This window comes from Orcinus orca, chromosome 14 (assembly GCF_937001465.1).
Source record: "Orcinus orca chromosome 14, mOrcOrc1.1, whole genome shotgun sequence".
Lineage (NCBI taxonomy): Eukaryota > Metazoa > Chordata > Mammalia > Artiodactyla > Delphinidae > Orcinus > Orcinus orca.
In genome coordinates, this window is record NC_064572.1 from 74,693,092 (window position 1) to 74,712,012 (window position 18,921).

Sequence of the window (18,921 nt, forward strand, 5' to 3'; positions counted from 1 at the left end):
TGCTGCATCCGATAGGTTTTGGATCATCATACTTTCATTTTCATTTGTCTCTAGGTATTTTTGGATTTCCTCTTTGATCTCTTCAGTGATTCATTGGTTGTTTAGTAGCATATTGTTTAACCTCCACATGTTTGTGTTTTTTACAGTTTTTTTCTTGTTTATTTCTATTCTCATCGCGTCGTGGTCAGAAAAGATGCTTGATATGATTTCAGTTTTCTTAAATTTACCGAGGTTTACTTTGTAGCCTAGCATGTGATCAGTCCTGGAGAATGTTCCATGTGCACTTGAGAAAAATGTGTGTTCTGCTGCTTTGGGACAGGATGCTCTATAAATATCAGTTAAGTCCCTCTGATCTAATGTGTCATCTAAGGCCCATGTCTCCTTATTGATTTTCTGTCTGGATGATCTGTCCATTGATGAAAGTGGTGTGTTAAAGCCCCCCCCCATTATTGTGTTACTGTTGATTTCTCCTTTTATGGCTGTTAGTATTTGCCTTATGTATTGAGGTGCTCCTGTGTTGGGTGCATATATATTTACAATTGTTATATCTTCTTCTTGGATTGATCCCTTGATCATTATGTAGTATCCTTCTTTATCTCTTGTAACAGTCTTTATTTTAAAGTCTGTTTTGTCTGATCTGAATATTGCTAATCTAGCTGTCTTTTGATTTCCATTTGCATGGAATACCTTTTTCCATTTACTCACTTTCAGCCTGTATGTATCCCTAGATCTTAAGTGGGTCTGTTGTAGACAGCATATACATGGGTCTTGTTTTTGTATCCATTTCAGCCAGTCTGTGTCTTTTGTTTGGAGCATTTAATCTGTTTATGTTTAAGGTAATTACCCCCACCTCTGATACCAGCAAGTAGGTCTGGCCCAGGCTCTTATGAGGTCACTGCTTTTTCTCCTGGGTCCTGGTATGCATGAGACCTTGTGTGTGTCCTCCAAGGGTGGAGTTTCTGTTACCCCAGTCCTGTGGAGCTCCTGTGATCAAACCCTGCTGGCCTTCAAAGCCAGATGCTCTGGGAGCTCCTCCTCCTGATGCCAGACCTGCAGGCTGGGGAGCCTGATGTGGGGCTCAGAACTTTCACTCCTATAGGAGAACCTCTGAGATATAATTATTTTCCAGTTTGTGGGTTACCCACCCAGTGGGTATGGGATTTGATTTTATCACAGTTGTGCCCCTCCTACCATCTTGTTTTGGCTGCTTCTTTGTCTTTGGATGTAGGATATCTTTTTTGGTAAGTTCCAGCAGTTTTTTGTCAATGGTTGTGCAGCAGTTAGTTGTAATTTCGGTGTTTTCGTGAGAGGGGGTGAGCTCACGTCCTTCTACCCAGCCATCTTGTTACTGCCCCCATCCCCAGTGACTTCATCTTAGGTTGTTTATCCCAGCCCTTTCCTCTGACCTTGGGTGCAGAATGAGCAGCAAGTCAAATACAAGAAAGTTCAAAGGAAAAAGCACGTTAATATGTTTTTTAAAAGTGATATTAGTGTACGTTGACCTTTCCATGTTCCCTTGGAGCCTTCTACCCTTGGGCCCTCCACGAATGGTTCCCGTAGAGAACAGTGGCATCCCCACTTCTGTATCTTGGGCCCAGACACACTGAGCAGTACTTGTCAAAGTGAGGTCTTTGGTCAGATGGTCTGAGTCAGAATTGCTTAGGGAGTATGTTAAAGTGCAGGTGCCTGGGCTGTCTCCAGACCTGCTAAATCACTCTGGGCAGTGATACTTAGAATTGGCACTTTTAAAAGGTCTCTTCCCACTGCCCCCTGGCCTAGGAGTGTTATACACACTAATTTATTTAAAGCAGCTTTATTGAGATATAATTAAAATACTGTAAAGTTCACACCTTTAATGTGTACAGTTCAGTGGTTTTTAGTATATTTTCAGGGTTATCCAACTATTACCATCATCTAAGTTTAGAATATTTTCATCATCTCAATAAGAAACCTTGTAAATAGACTATTCTCCAGAGAAGATATATAAATGGCCAATAAGCACATGAAAAGATGCTCAACATCATTAGTCATTAAGGAAATGCAAATCAAAACCATAATGAGATACCACTTCACACCCACTAGGAGGAATCAAATGAAAGACAGACAATAACAAGTGTTGGCAGAGATGTGGAGAAATTGGAGCCCTCATACGCTGCTGGTAGGATTGTAAAGTGGTGCAGCAACTTTGGAAAAGAGTACAGCAGTTCCTCAAAATGTTAAACATAGAGTTACCACATGTCCTAGGAATTCCACTCCAAGAGAAACAAAGACATATGCCTGCACAAAAACATGTACAGTGATGTTCACAGCAGTGTTATTTATGATAGCCAAAATCCAATGGATGAATGGGTACACAAAATGTAATTTATTCCTAGAAGCAAAAATGAACAGATAGAACTACATAAAACTCAAAAGCTTATGCACAGCAAAAGAACAACAAAATGAAAAGGCAGCCTACAGAATTGGAGAAAAATTTTGCAAACCATATATCAGGTAAGGTGTTATTATCCAAAATATATAAAGAACTCATACAAGCAATAACAAAAAACCCAACAATCTGGTTAAAAAATGGGCGGAAGAACTAAATAGACATTTTTCCAAAGAGGACATCAAAATGGCCAAGAGGCAAGATGCTTAACTAAAATGCTAAGCGAAACAAGCCAGACATAAAAGGTCACGTATTGTATGATTTCATTTATATGAAATAGTCTAAAATGGGCAAATCTGTGGAGACAGAAAGTAGATTAGTCATTTCCAGGGGATGTGGGGTGGCGGGATATGACTGCTAACAGGTAGAAAGCTTCTTTTTGGGGTGATGAAAATAGCTTGGATTTAGGTAGTGGTGATGGTTGTACAACTCTGAATTATACTAAAAACCACATCTGTACTTTAAAATGGTGAATTCTGTGGTATGTGAATTATATCATTATTGATATTGTTATAAAAACTTTTGTACCCATTATATACACAAAAACATTTGCAGAAGAAAAAGTAACCTAATGTTTTAAATTTAGGACTGAAAGTCAAAGACGTTTGGGGGACTTTGACTCAAATGACTCAGCCCTGCTCTCTTGTGAAAAACTAAGCCAATTTAAGTGACTTGGTACCAAAAGGTACTCTACAGAGATCACCCAGTACCTCTTCCAACCCCTTATTTTATGGAAGAGGATACTGAGGTTGGGGAGGAGCAGGTGACTTGGCCGGGACCACAGGGTCGCACTGCGCGTCCAGGAGGCCCCATGGAGCTGTCCTTTCCCACCTCTCTCCGACCTCCCCCTCCACCCCTGCCCCCTAAGTAATTAGTTGAGCCCCTTGTCAGCTGTGCTGAAAATCGTAACTAAGGGCTGTTATTCATAACCCATGACGTGCGGAGATGCATTGAGGATGCACCAGATGAGGACACGGTGGGGTGGAGAAAGATGCCTCTTTACGTGTCTGAACAAGGTCAGCTCTTCTTTTGGGGATGAGAATGGTTAGCATTTGTGTATCCCAGGTTGGCTGTAAGACAACAAACAAGAAAAGGAGGCAGTTCCTGGTTTTTGGGCCACGGTTGCAGGGTCATTGAGGACATTGAACGTTAAGACACTCTTACTAATAACAGAGGAATGTTGGCCGAATGGGAGCGATGACCTGCCCAGGGCTCTTTACCCTTTTTCTTCAGTGGAGTTTTAAATTCTCGACGGACGAGCACAGCTGTCCCCAAAACCCAGAACACTTGCCTTTCCAGATCAATGCAGTCCCCTAAAAGCATGTTTTTTTGTTTTTTTTTTTTTAAATTATTTATTTATTTATTTATTTTTGTCTGCATTGGGTCTTTGTTGCTGTGCACGGGGCTGGCTTTCTCTAGTTGCGGAGGCCGTGCGTAGGCTTCTCATTGCCGTGGCTTCTCTTTTTGCTCTAGAGCACAGGCTCAGGAGTTGTGGCTCACGGGCTTAGTTGCTCTGCGGCATGTGGGATCTTCCCGGACCAGGACTCAAACCCGTGTCCCCTGCATTGGCAGGCGGATTCTTAACCACTGCGCCACCAGGGAAGCCCCTAAAAGCATGTTTTGAAATGACTAAGAAGACACTGTGACAGTCACCTTATTGCTACTTTGTAATAAGTTTAAAAAATACTACAATCAAACCTTACAGTGTTGTACCCCATGATAACCTAAAATCAGATAAAACACGGCCAGCAGTTGGCTTCCGAATGTCTAGAAGTCTGGCCAGAGGGCTGTGCACGTCTGTTCCATCATCTGATTAATTTCACGTAACATGACTCTGAGTTTTCTGTGATTGAATTTTTTTTTTCTTTTGGACCCCATCTGTAGCTTTATCAAAGTTGTACCGTGTTTGAGTAGCTCTGCAGAAATAGCAATGACCCCTTTCTTTAGCACAAAGCCTTTTATAGCCAGCTCTGGCCTCTTTCAAGCTGCATTAACATTTAAACATAGTTTTTAGAATAGTTAAAATTACAAAGCACTTTGCTCTATTTTTTTTTTTACTTAATATTATTTGTATTTTTGCATAAAGCTGCATTATTTTTCATGTTGATCCTTTTTAATGTTATGTAATCAATGAATTGAGCTCTTACAATATAGTAAATCAGACCCCTAAAAGGACACATTTAGCTTGATTCCAGGATTTTTGTCCATTGCGGAAACCAACAACAACAAAAACTCCTGTAATCAACATCCCTGTACCTACAGTGAGTGTTCTTATGAATTATTTTTCAAAGTCTGTTCCATGAACTACCTGCATCAGAATCACTGGGGGTGGGAAAGGGGAGGCGGGTCAAAAATGTATTGATAGATTCTCAGGCCTGGTCACACACCCACCAATTTGGACTCTGGGAGGATGGAATCTGAAAATCCACATTAGTAAATCTCCTCAGGGACTTTCATGCTGACTGGAATTTGAGACTAGCTCAAAAGGTAAACTTCTTAGAAGAGGCTGCTAGGTAGTTCATTATAATGACCACTGATGGAGTGCTTACTAGCTACTAGCAGGCACTGGATACAGCATTTAATCTTCAAACAATACTGTTACTTTTTCTACTTTAGCAGGTTTAACAGGAGTGTCAGACCAAGTAACGTTGCCAAGTTTAGCTGGCCAGTATCTCACGGGACTAGTATCTGCGCCCTTGTTCTTAATCGTCCACGCGTTTCTATCATAAACAGCAGTCCATCTGTGAACCTTCACTTTCTACCTCGTTTAGTCCCATTGGAGAGAAATTAGAAAAACCTTAGATTCTGGCCTCAGACCTTCCTGTCTGGAGCCAGACGATGAGCTCAGAACAGTCTCTGTGAGAAACACCCCGTGGAATAAGAAAAGTGGAGGTAGCAGGGTTTCTTCTCATTTCCCGGGGTTCAGATGCTGTTAGGAATCTCACCTGCGCTCGGTCGGTCAGAAGCCAGCAGGTCAGGTGCAGAGGTGGAGAGGGTGGCCGGCACGGGCATTTGTGCGCTAAGCGATGTGGAAGCGGACACCCCAGAGGTCCGTGGAGTTGTAGTCTGGGCCCTCATGGCCTTGAAATTTAATTTCTCTCTAGCCACAGGCTGGTAGCTACGAAGAGCGGGGCCAGACCCACTCAGAAAATCTGGATTGAAAAGGGAAAACAAAGGTTAACTCTGGAGGGGCCGAGGGTAGACCTGTATGAGAAACAAGAACAGCGTTGCGGAGAACAAGTGCTTTTTTTCCTGGTCCTGAAGCTTTGAATCCATATGGAAAGAAGTGATGATTAGATGGGCGAGGGGTGCGGGGGTGTTTTGAGGAGAGAAAGCGAAGTCTGGCTGAGAAGCTAAGGACGCAGGGCCACAGCCAGAGGCTTGTGGGGAACCCTGCCGGGGGAAGGCACAGGGAGCTCCTGGCTTTTGGCGAAAAGTGTTTTGAAACCATTTAGAACAGTATAGAGTAGGGGTCAGCAAACCTTTTCAGCAAAGAGCCATAGAGTAAATATTTTAAAGCTCTGCCGGCCGCGTGGTCTCTGCTTAGATAGTACATAAATGAATGGGCGCCCATTTTCCATGCCCGTTAGGCGCAAGTCTGCAGAGGAATGACCATTGGCTTTGGAATTAGCTGGACTGGGTTTCAACTGCAGTTCTGACCTCCACTGGCTGGGGAGAGGCAGGCTGTGTAGCCTGATGGTTAAGAACTTGGGCTCTGGAAGTGGAGGGTTCAAGTCCTACCTCCACCACCCATGAGCTGTGTCACCTTAGCTAAGGCCCTTCTCTTCTCTGAACTCCCCTGTCTCAGAGCTGTGGTGAGAATTATATGAGCCAAGCACCTTTACACACACACACACACACACTCAGCACAGTGGTGCCTGGCATGTGGTAAGTGCACAGTAAATATTTAGTATTACTGGTCTCTGAGCAGGGGATTCCTCATCTATTACCATCCACTGAAAGGTTTTGCCCAAAATCTATTGTAGTGAGTCATATTATTTTCTTCCCAGTTGACGGAGCTGGCAGTCCACCCTCTGAGGACGTTTGCACGAGCCTCCTATGGCGAGCTTTACTAGGGATTCTGTGCTGGGATTCCAGGCTCAGTCGACAGTCCCTGTAACTAGGCTGTGAGGATTAGAGAATCTTAGCATCCTGATGAGATGGGACCACCGTAACCTGCCCTGATCTGAAAGCAGTCAAACGGTTCAGCCTTCCAGCGCCCAACCCTGAACTTGGAAGTGGGACAGAGAGGCCTGATCACGGACCCTTGCATCAAAGCCTCTGATGAGAGGCCTCATCAGACCCTTGCCACAAAGCCCCGTCCTTCACGCCCATAAATTCTTATGAAGCTCATTTATCTGCTTTCCCACCCCAAGGAGATGTTGAGCTGTAACAAGAAGGGAATGGTATGGGGCTGGGGAGATGGGAGGTGGGTGTTAGACAAACGAGGAGAATTGTGCCCCGGAGACACCATGGCGAGAGACAGCAAACACATACACAAAGAATGTCATTGTTACATAACACAACAGAGATGTATAGGGGGAGTGTTAAGTCCAGGGGAAAAGTTCATTTCTCTTCATCATTCTTGTGGTTTAGTTGGTGAGAGAGTGCGTATCTCATGCTGGAATTGTCCCTTTGAGTCTCTGCTGGAAGAAGGTGGCCATCATTTCAGGCTCTCATTCCAACTTCATCTCTGGACCGCTGACTCTTTCTTCTTTGTTTTTTTCCTTCTGGGTCAGCTCAGAGGAGGACGTACAGAGATGGGCCTTGCTCTGAAATACCTTCTGCATAAAGGATTCCCTGGGGGCAGAACTGCCTCTGTGCCCCAGGTCCCCATCATTGTCACTGACGGGAGGTCCCAAGGGCATGTGGCCCTGCCAGCCAAGCAGCTGAAGCAAAGGGGCGTCACCTGTGTTTGCTGTGGGGGTCTGCTTCCCAGTAAGAGATTTGGTCACGCGGGGTCAGCCCTCTGGGTCAGCCTGGGGACGTCGCAGCCATGGGAAGAGAGGGGAGCTGGGAAAACCATCCTGATCCTTCCTGGATCCGTTTTTTTGTCACTTTGCTGTATTGTTGCTGGCACAAGGGGACCGCCAAGTCTTTGGAAGTCTGAGAGTTTGCATCGTCTTTAATTTAGTCTGAATACTTGATTTCAAGTGTCAGAAACTTGACTCTAATTTATCTGGGCAGAAATGGAAGTTCATGGACTCATCCAACTGCACAGGGTGGGTCAGCAGCCAGATGCAGGAATAGGCCTTCCTAGAGGAGAGGGGGGCACAGTTCCTCAATGCTCTCAACCCTGAAAATGGAGGTGACCTCAGTGGGGCTGTTGTCATTTGTGGGTATCAAGTGAAATGACTCTTGGTCTGGGCACTGTGCCTATACATAGAAATCTCTTTATTAATTTTAGTATAGTTGTTCCTTGGGGTTGGTTCTAGGACCCCTGTGGATACCAAAACCCATGGATGCTTAAGTCCCTTAGTTGGCCACCCATATCCATGGATGTGGAACCCACAGATATAGAGGACCAACTGTACATTATTTATTCTCTCAATAAATAAATGTATGTTGTCTTCCTCGTGCCAGACGCTATTCTAGGTTCTCAGGATGCACAGACAGCAATACAAAGTCCCTGCCCTGATGGAGCTTCTGTTCTAGGAAAGGAGCTAGATTTAAAAAAAAAAAAAAAGAAGTGAGTGAATAAATAAGTAACAGTTTCAGGTGGAAATAAAATTTAAAGGAGAAAAATAAAGTAGGGAAGAGGTTACAGAGTGATGGGAATAGAGAGGACAGCTGTTTTAGATAGGGGGGTCTGGCAAGGCTCCTTTGAAGAGTTCATTTTTGAGCAGAAACTTGAGTGAGGAACAAGCCTTCCAAATAACAGGGAAAAGAGCAGGCAAGGCAGGCAGATGGAAAGTGCAAAGGCCCTGAGGCAGTAGCTAGCTCGGTGTGTGATAGAAACAGTGAGACAGCCAGGAGTGGCTGGAGCCCAGCAAGCAAGGGGTGAATTATAAGTAATAAGGTAGAAGAGGTGGGCAGGAGTTAGGTCTAGAGCTTTTGTGGGTTATTGTAGAGACTAAAGTTTGTAATGAGTAGTCTGGGAAGTCTTTGGGGTGGGGGGTTTGAGCAGGAAAATTACATGAATTGGCTTACATTTTTAGAAAATCACACTGACTGCAAGGTAGAGAGAATAGACTGGTGGGTGAGGCAGAGGGAGAAGCAATAATAGGGGCAGTGGGGAGTCTAGTTAGGAGGCCTTTGGAGCAGCTCACATGCAAGATTATGATGGTTTGCAGTAGGGAAGCAGCTGTGACCCCGCTGAGGAGTGGCTGGATTTAGGATGCTTTTGGAAGGCAGAGCAATGGAGTGACCGGTGTATTGGATGTGGGTGTGTGAGAGAAGAATCAAAGATTTTGGCCTGAACTCCCATGTGAATGGTGGTGCTATTTACTGAAAAGAGAAAGAGTGGGAAAGGAACAAAGGAAATTGAATTCTGTTTCAGACAAGTCAAGTTTGAGATGCGTATCAGCCATCTAAGTAGAGAAGCTGAGTAAAGAGTTGGATACGAGAGTCTGGAGCAGAGGAGAAAGGACAGGCATCGAGATTGAAACTGACGATGGTATTTAAAGCCTAAATAAGATCACCAGGAGCTGAGTGCTGCGTGGACCAGCAAGTGCAGAAAGAGGAAGAAGATAGAAGGGGACTGAGGTTGTAGGTACCATGGGGCTGCCCCGATTGTGCAGTGTCCTGGTGACGATGATGACAGCTACCACCACCATTATTGTTGTCATTGCCAGTAAGTTGGTATTAGACACAAGCTGCCTTATGGCTGGCTCTTTCTGTGTCCTCAGATATAAGGAGTATAAACCCCTTGAGAGAGGAGAGTGGGCGTTACTTCATGGCTCCCTGCCCACCCTCATCCCCACGTAGGGCCAAATAGAGTGCCTTGCACGTAGTATTTGCCCAAAGGTTTGTCACTGAGGATAGAATCTCCCATGGGTGGAAATACTGGCCTGTTCTGGGGCTTTCTTCTCCAGCTGCTGGCTGGAGTAGCGCTTCTCAAACTATCTGTGGTGAAGGTCCAGTTTGTTTTTTTTTCTAATCCATCATGAACGGATACTTTTTTTAAAAAAAAAATACAATAAAAATGAGTTGCTGGAAAGATGAAAAAAAACAAAATAGAAACTCAGATATTTATTATTTGACCCAACAGACATAAAATGACTGTCGAGTTGCTGTACGATTAGTTTCTAAATGCTTGGTGTCTATACTTACCGGATTCTGAATCAGGGTGAAACAGTTCGGGGCTCTTCACTGGCCCACAGACCGTATTTTGAGCATCCCTAGTGTAGGGAAATCAAGAAGCCATTGCTCAGAAGAGGGGGCACGGCTCAGATATGAAGACCTGAGCTGCAGACACAGGAAGCCTCTGAGAAAGCCTGTTGGATTTCCAGGGCTACCTGACCCCTCCCCACTCCTAGTAAGAGGCCAGCTCCCTGTTGACCAGTGGTTCTCCAAGTGTGTTCCTTGGACCAGCAGTAACAGCATCACCTGGGAGCTTGCTAGAAATGCACACACTCAGGCCCCACTGCATTGAGTCCAAAACTCTGGGGCAAAAGGAGCCTCGATCTGTGGTTTTTCTGGCCCCTCAGTGATTCTGATGCCGCCAAAGTCTGAGAACCACTGCAGTGTGAGATTAAAGACTGTTGCCCGTTCAAAGTCTTTCCCCCTTTTAGTGTACATTGAGTCCCTTCTCTGATGGTTCTCAACTCTGGCTGAGCATCTGAATTACCCAGGGAGCTTTTAAGAAGGTCTGTTTGGGGGCCGGGAGAGCTAAGGGTGCGGCCCGACAGAGCTGCCCGCTCAATGCTAATGTGAGTCCGGAACTGAGGAGCCCCTCTGTGTGCCAGGCGCTGTCCCAGATGCTGGGCAAAGTGTCTGGTCTCTGTGGCTTCAGAGGAGGATGGGGAGCTTTACATTAGGAGGTTTAGAGATACATGAAGGTTTTGCTGTATTGCCAAGCTGTGGTCTGTTTTGATGAATTTTTGATAGGCAGGATTCTAAATGTGTCACTGACTGCCTTGTCTTCTTAAAAACAGGTTTCTCAACATCATTTAACCCTTTCTTCATGCCCTATGGTCATCATCCCCCACAGCATTTCTGTTCTGGACACTAGCAGTGCCCTCTGGTTGTGGAGCTACGCCAGCTCCTGCCTCTACACAGCCTCATGTTGCTGGCCTTTGAGTTCTTATTGCCACTATTTATAATTCTTCAGGATTTTTTTTTCTTTTCTGTTACTAGCTGTCCCTGTTTGTTCTTCTCTTGCTGTCACCTAGAACCACTTTCCTTCATTTCCTTTCTAGTTAAATTTTTTTTTTTCATTTTTGGCTGCGTTGGGTCTTCGTTGCTGCGCATGGGCTTTCTCTAGTTGCGATGAGCAGGGGCTACTCTTCGTTGCAGTGCGCGAGCTTCCCATTGGGTGGCTTCTCATTGCACGGGCTCTAGGCGTGCAGGCTTCAGTAGTTGTGGTACTCGGGCTCAGTAGTGTGGCGCACGGGCTTAGTTGCTCCGCGGCATGTGGGATCTTCCCGGACCAGGGCTCAAACCCGTGTCCCCGGCATTGGCAGGCAGATTCTTAACCACGGTGCCCCCAGGGAAGCCCTCTGGTTAATTTTTCTCATCAGCTATAGGTTGCAAAACCAGACGACTAAATCTGTTAGGACCCTGTCTCAAATAAGAGCCGACGGTTTGAGTGTGAGGCTCTCCTCTGAGGAAGTTCGGGGACTGGAGCGTGTGCACGTTATGACCCATGGCTGAGCATCCTCGAGGTCCTTCTGTGCTTCAGTTCTAGACCTTACCTGCATCCTAGGTGGATGAGGTTGCAGCTCTGTGGCGCCTGCAGTAGTGGGTGGCGGGGCTGTCCACAGGGAGCCCAGCGTCTAGGAGACGGGTGGATAGGAGGTGGGTGAGTGTGGGGCGATGAGCCATTGTAACTTCTCGGCCGGGGGCTCGGGGCACAGGTGGGAGGAGCTGCGCACGCTGGCCAGCGAGCCAAGGGAGCAGCACGTGCTGATGGCCGAGCAGGTGGAGGACGCCGCCCACGGCCTCTCCAGCACCCTCGGCGGCTCTGCCACGTGCACCATTGCCTCTCCGGGTGAGTTAGGCCTTTCCGTGTGGAAAGGAGTGGCCTCGCCTGTATGGAAGCGGGATGGAGGTGAGGAGGGTTCCCCAAGGCCGGAGGTCCCCCTGAGAGGGAGGGAAGAGGAATGGAGCCCAGCAGCCTCGGCCCTGGGGCCCTCTGCTCTGTTCTACCGCCCTGTGTCAGGCCCTGTGGGGTTCTAGGCTGGGAATTCCGAACTTGTCACACGGGGTAGAGAGGCTCAGATCCGGTGGGGTCCCCTCCCCTGCTGTCAGCACAGGGAGGCCTCATCTGGGGGTGAGATCCCTGTATTCCCAGTCATCTTTGTCAGGCTCCATCCAGGAGCTAGAGTGAAGTACGTTGTAAAAAAAAAAAAAAAAAAAAAGGTACACGTGTGCACAGGATGGAAGAGCGGTGTGGGGCGGCGGGGCTTGTGCAGAGGAAATGCTCGGAGACCGGCTGCCCCTCCCCCGTGTACTCTGCCGGGAAAGAGCCAGGGCTGAGGGTGGTGGGCCCACGGGCGGAGGAAGGAGGCGTAACCCTGTCTTCCCTGCCTCGGGTATGCACGGTGGACACAGACTGCAAGGTCCAGTCTCACCCCTGTGAGCGCAAGACGCTAGAGATGGTCAGGCAGCTTGCCGGCCAGGCCCCGTGCCGGAGGGGATCTCGGGGGACCAAGGCCGTGCTGGCTGCTCTCTGTCCCTTTTCCAGGTTTGTCCACAAGGTGTGGGGTCAGAGCCTGCGGGCAGGGCCTGGGCGGGGACGGCCAAGTGCTCATGGGCTGCAGGGAGAACGGCTCTCCGGGGCCTTGGCTGTGGAGTGTGTGACAGGGATCGGAGGAGACCTGGGAGGGAGGCAGGGACAGAGCTCCGGGGACCCAGGCAGGGGCACAGCTACTCAGTGTCAGAGCCTTTTAGACACACCGCCTAGGAGCCCCGGGCCTGGGTCACAGCCATTCTGAAGGCTGTAACTCGGCCAAAAGCTGGTCTGACAGGGCGGTGGTCTGGACTTGGGATAGTGGTCTGCTAATCTGGTCCCTCCGATCACCAGTTTCCACGTGTCTGGGGGCTGAGCAAGGCCAGAGGCTTACGGTGCTTCGATGGATTCCGGATGTGGAGGCCGTGAAGAATGCTGGATTCTTCAGGGCCGGAGCTCAGGCATTCAAGGGCACCCGCCGCCCGGCTCTCAGCCACTGCCCCGCAGACCCCCAGATCGTCCCCTTTATCCGGACCACCTTCAGTATGGCACCTGGTCAGGAGCTCATGACCTCGCCCTCTAGTCCTTTCTGGAGGGCCAGGGTAGCGTTTGAACCAGCTGCACCTTGGCCCCTTGGCCTGGCCTCAGCGATGAGATCAGAGCGCGCACAGCAGTGAGCTGGAGCGGCTGAGAAGCCGTGAGGGCCGTGTTGGGTCGATGCAGAGTCTGAACGCCATCTCGGCAGGGAAGGGTGGTGCCCCCCATGTGGATCAGAGGAAGTGGGGCCTCGTGCCATGTCAGAGGCCACTAGAGGCTCTCTTCCGAGCCTGCACTTTCGAGTGAAAGGAGGTAGTTCTTCATTCCCTGGTGAACATGTTTAAGGACTCACTGTGAGCCAGGCAGGGTCCAGCGAGGAGGCAGGCACAGTCGCGGCCCCAAGAAGCTCGTGGTCCAGAGAGAGCCTCCCAAGTGCTGGGATGGGGCCTGTCCTCGCCACACGTCATGGAGGAGGAGTTGCTTGAGCAGTCTCGAAAGATGTGGGAACCGGGTAGCAGTGGGCAGAGGCGTCCAGAGCCGGGAGCCCTGGGAGAGGCTGGTGGGTAGAGTACACTTCATAGCTATGTGCTCAGACTCTGGGGGCATCACCACTAGTGAGCTGGGAACCTCCCGCTGTCTGTTTCCACATTCAGCAAGGGGGTGATAACAGGACCTGCCCCCCGAAGATTGCCAGGGGCACGCAGCGAGGTAATTCGTAGAATGCACTGACGTTGCAGGCAGCGAGGTAATTTGTAGAATGCACTGACGTTGCAGGCAGCGAGGTAATTCGTAGAATGCACTGACGTTGCAGGCTCCTAGAATAATGCATATATATATAGTAGGCTTTTCATCAATCCCCTCATTCAAGAAATACTCACCAAGGCTCTCCTAAGTTCCCAGTACTGCCCCAGGTCCTGGGGAATCAGCATGAGCGTCTCGGAAACAAATCTGCTCTCATGAGCAAGAGGCAGCAGCGAACAAAGTGAATACCTAAATGAACTATTAGGTGGTGGTAAGTGCAATAGGGGAAAGGATGCGGGGTGGGACAGGGTGGGGTAAGTAGAGGATAGGGGTGCAGCTTTAATTAGAGTGGGCAGGGACCAGACCTGAGGGAGGTGGGGGACTAGCTGAGCACAGGCCCAGGCGAAGCCCTGTGGATAGTGTCTGCTCAACAACGCTGGCTCCTGTAGGCCTGGGTAGGGAGGGCAGGGCCCGTGGAGCTTTCTGGGCTAGGACCTGTGGTTTGATGAGGAGTAGACGTGGAGGGGGAGAAGAGTTCTCTTTAATGAGCTGGCAGCTTGGCACAGTTTTGATTTCAGCAACCCCTTGAGTTCGTAGTTGACTTGGCTTTTATCCCAAGTGGATGTTTTGCCTCAGGAAAGCCCCCGCCCTAGAGGTGAGCCCAGTTAGCCTGCCCGCCAGGTGAGCAGCCCTGGGTGGGATCTCCCCGGGAGAAGTGCTCTTTGGCAAGTTTTAGAGAACTTTGTCGCGAAGGCCCCAGGAGAATCTCCTTAGATGAGGCCATCCGTGGAGCTGCTGCCAGCCAAGAGGAGGGCTTTCTGCCCGAGGGACGAGGACCCACTCCTCTGTGGTCGGCCCATCGCCCCGCAGACTCAGGAGAGCCAGGGGGCGAGGCCCAGAGGGCAGGATGCATGGGCTTTGGAGTGGGAGATGGAGTTCGGATCCCAGCTCTGCTGTGTTCTGGTAACCGTGTGACTTTGGGCAACTTAATTCAGCCCTGAACCCATTTCTCCATCTGGAAGAGGAGACTGCTGTCTCTCCAAGTAGCTGAGGCCTTGAAGTAACGATGGGGGATGGCGGGAGCATGGAAGCCAGCACAGGAATGGTGGCCCTTGTGTTGTCACAGAAGGTTGTCACTCACACCGACCTCAGAGGTCGTTGAGACCAGCCAGTGGTTTGCAAATCCTCCTGAGCTACGGAGCCTCCTATGGACACTTGTTATGCAGACCAGAAAAAGCACATCTGGGGTGGGGGCGTGGGGCTGGGGCACTGGGGGAGCCCTGGACAGTCCCCTTCCCTCTCCACTGAGGCTCTGAGGAACACAGTTGAAAACTACAGAGTTGCTATATAGAAGAGGGAACAGAAGACCAGAGAGGGAAAGTAACTTGCCTGGGGTCACATAACCAGAATGCAGTCGCCTAATCCCAGCATTTCCCACCCCCCACTCATTGTGCTGGCCCCAGAAAGTAACTCGTAATAGACAGCTGTTGCTGTAGTTCAGAGTATTGAACACAGATAGCTCTAATTTCTGACATGATAGCCAGCTTCCATTATCTTTTTTAATTGTCTGAGTAGTTTGAAACATTTCCTACTCTATGTGCAGACAAAAGTTGGGTAGAATCAGGAAAAAAAAAAAACCAAGTCTTTCTTGACTTGCTTCTGCATTGGCATCTTGTGTCAGCTTTTAGTGTTTTAAATACCCTCTCCTGTTAAAACTTTGATCTCTACCATTTGTTTCCTTGGGTTGTAGCTGGAAGAGAGTGCTCTTAACCCACCCTGCCACCTGCTACAGGACCACCCGCCCAGGTACAGTCTGCCTCTTGGATTCTCCTCTTCTTTCTGGCCCTGGGACTAGGCTGGCTCCCAAAGTGGCATTTACACTCCTGGGGTAGCACGTGGGGTTGGACTGAGCTCCAGGGCACAGGGACAGGCATTTTCAGAGGCAGAGGAACATGCTCATGCCATACTCATGCCTCCCTTGGTCAGTGGTATATTTTCACTGAGAAAGGGAGTGAAGGCTTTGGAATTACTTCCTTAACCAGGGCCCCTTGCGTTGACAAGAGGCAGAGCAGGGTGTGCACTGAGCCCCAGCTGTGCAGACAGCCTCACATCTAGCACCAGACTCAGGGCAAGATAACTGAGCCTCACGTTCCTCCTCTGTAAAATGGGAGTAATGTTTGCCCCACGTCTGGGCTCCCCATTTCCCTGCTGTGGATGATAGGGGGTACCATACAAGGGATCCTCGGGAAGACTCGGTAGGTGATGTCCACCAAAGTGCTTCATCAGCGACACAGTCCCAAGCAAACAGGAGGACCTTTCAATACCATTAAGATCATGCAGCCTGGCTTCCCAACGGGCCCTCGCTGCTCCTCACCCCGGGGTCTAGTGCGTCTCACTGACGCAGGAGCACAGAAATCACACAGAAGTGTCTTGGCATCAGTGCTTGTGTAGATACGCTACTCCTGATGAGGTCGGGAGTCTGTCCCTCGGAAGCAGAGCCAGAGGCTTTGTGTGCAGGCAGGATGGTGCTTCCTGCCTGGGGTTAGGTGATCCTTCGGGCATCTTATTTTAAAGTTCCAACTTGGCTGGTCTCTGACACATGGGAGGAACTGAAAGTGGGGTTGTTTCTGCTCAGAAATTAAAGCTCAAGGACTTACGGTTTTGGAACCAGAGTGACCTGTGTTTGAGTCCCAGCTCTGCCACTTTCCAAGTAGCTGACCTTCAGCACGTGACTTCTGTTCGTCAAGTTTCAGCTTCCTCGTCTGTGACGTGGCGGTTCACAGTACCTGCTTCATCCAGTTGTATCAGTGAAGTGAGATCATACATGTGTAGCGCTTAGCACAATACCTGGCCCCATAATAGCTGCTCAGTTAAAGGCCACTGTTGATGCTGTTAATGAGCCCTCAGTTGTTTGCATGAAACTCCAACTGACAGAACTGCTGGCCTAGGAGCCCAGAGTTACCCTTGATAATTCCTACCTTCCAGAAGTGTATACTTTAATTACAATCATGTCACCACCAAGTAGTAGATTAACATTTTTAAGGTATTGGGGGTTTGGACTCCTACATATAAATTTGGAGGTCGGGGGGGGGGGGCGGAATTCAGTCCATAACACGTGTTCCCAGTATCAGAGCCAGGAGCCAGATCCCATTGGCAGATCCCCAAGTGAGCCTGTAATTCGCACGGGGCCTTACTGAGCCCACCATTGAGTGTCTGGTACCACCTACACCCTAACCCCGCCTTACGTTCCTCATTTACTCTCCTTTTCCTCTTTGCTACAGGTGTTGAGACTAATTTCCTAGTGCATCTGGGGAAAGGAAGGGGCTGGGCCCTGGTGGGGCTGGGTAGCCAAACCCCTTCGCATCTCTGGGCTGATGTGCCAGGCTGTCAACAGGCATCTCTCTGATAGGCCCCCGTGACTCGCAGCCCTGCCAGAATGGAGGCACGTGTGTTCCAGAAGGACTGGACCAGTACCACTGCCTCTGCCCGCCAGCCTTTGGAGGGGAGGCTGACTGCGGTACGTGTGCACAGGACTTCCCAGACCCTGTTGGGGAGCAGTGGAGCCGGGGTTCCTGCTTCTCACCTGCCACCCTTTTAGTTACTAGGTAGGAACTGGCCCTGGAGTTAGGGCCACCTGCTTTTCAAGTACACCACTGATCTGATGTCTCAGATGATACACTGAGGGTTCCATGAAGAAGTAACTCAGGTGGTGGAGCTCCGGGTAGGACACGGCCCCTGGCTTCTTAGCTTTAGAATGGCTGCTGCTTCATCTGTGAGCATCGCGGAGCCCAGCTGCGGGCTGGAGCTGGCCGCACTGGGTCCTGGTTCTGGGCTGAGTCTCTTCTCCCCTCTTCCAAGAAGAGGAGTGAGAAGCTTCAACCCCTTTTGGATTTAAAACTGTGAAATGAAGATTATAATAACTGGCTTTACCCCCTACGGTTATGGGAGTTTGAAATAAGATTCTTAGCACAATGCTTGACACGTAGGACGGGACTTGTTAAATGGTCACTTTTTAAAAACTGTAGTGCTGGGTCAATTGGAGACTTATATGGGAAAAAGATATATATGTTGACTCCCTACCTCACAAGCTACACACAAAATCAAGTCCAGATGGATCATAGATTTAAATGTAAAAGGCAAAGTTGTGAAACTTCTGGAAGAAAACATGGAGCATATCTTCATGATCTTGGGGTAGACAAAGATTTCTCCAACAGGACACAAGAAGCACTAACCATAATGGGAAAAAGTTACAGAAAAATTTCTTTTGAAAGAGTGGTGAGATGGAGACACTTGGTGGGAGCCAGGGAGCTCTGTGTCCGGCCGTGGCTAACCCTGTGACCTGCACTGGTCACTAGGCCCTGAAGCCTCTGTGTCAGTGTCTCATCTCCCTCCTGGGAGGGAGGCGGCTCCGGCCCCACGTGGCGCCTGGGGGTCCCGGGTGGGACAGTGGTCTGCGTGCTCCACAGCGCGACGGCCGCTGTGATCCTGGCAGCCCCAAAGCTGAGCCTGGAGTGCAGAGCCGACGTCGTCTTCCCGCTGGCCGGCTCGGCGGCTGCCACCCCGGAGGGCTTCCTGTGGACCAAGGCCTCTGTGAAGCGGTTCGTGCCGGGGGCGCTGAGCGAGGGCTCCCGGGCATGCATGGGTGTGGCCGTGCCCGTGGGCGAGTACCGGGACGTGCGGACCTGGTCAGGAGCCTCGACGGCCTGCCCTTCGCTGGCGGCGCCATCCTGACAGGCCACGCCCCGCAGCAGGCGGCGGAGCGCGGCTTCGGGAGCACCGCCGGAACGGGCCTGGACCGGCGCCGCAGGGCCGTGGTCCTGATGACCGAGGCGCGCTCTCAGGACCAGGTGGCCGGCCCGGCGACTTTCGCCAGGGCCTGGGAGCTGCTCCTGCTGGGCGTGGGCAGCGAGGTCGTGCGGGCAGACCTGGAGGAGGTCACTGGTAGCCCAGCGCGCGTCATGATCGACGCCGGCCCGGAGGACCTGTGCCGCCAAATCCCGAAGCTGCGGGGAAAGCTGTGCAGCCAGCAGCGCCCAGGTAAGGACCAGTCCTGCACCGGCGCCAGCTGCGGGCCGGCGTCGCCCGACCCGGGGGCCGGCTGGCCAGTGGCAGGCCCTTCCTCCCTTTGGTAGCGACTGAACCAGGGCCTGTACTGGGGGCCACAAGCACAGCCCGACTCTTCTGTATGCTAGCCTTGTGATGAGTAACTTCTCGGTTTACTGGTCAGTAAAATTGGACTAACGTAATACCTCGTACCTCCAGAGGGGCTTTCGTGAGGATTAAGTAAGGCAAGCACCATGCACAGTAGTACACAGTAAGCTCAGAGTGTACGCTCAGAATTGTAGGTATTGCTGTTTATTATTGTTATCTATTGTTGTTAATA

At 49.8% G+C, this 18,921-nt stretch overlaps 1 protein-coding gene across 1 annotated transcript in view; it reads left to right on the forward strand.

Annotated features, from left to right (window-relative positions):
* VWA2 (von Willebrand factor A domain containing 2) overlaps window positions 1-18,921 on the forward strand; it is a 72,072-nt gene that overhangs the window by 32,924 nt on the left and 20,227 nt on the right. The window contains 9 exon segments of the mRNA XM_049697075.1: window positions 7,173-7,338; window positions 7,340-7,366; window positions 8,187-8,188; window positions 11,446-11,579; window positions 12,143-12,275; window positions 15,289-15,344; window positions 16,948-17,055; window positions 18,031-18,213; window positions 18,216-18,575. Of these exon segments, the coding sequence (XP_049553032.1) occupies window positions 7,173-7,338; window positions 7,340-7,366; window positions 8,187-8,188; window positions 11,446-11,579; window positions 12,143-12,275; window positions 15,289-15,344; window positions 16,948-17,055; window positions 18,031-18,213; window positions 18,216-18,575 (1,169 nt within the window).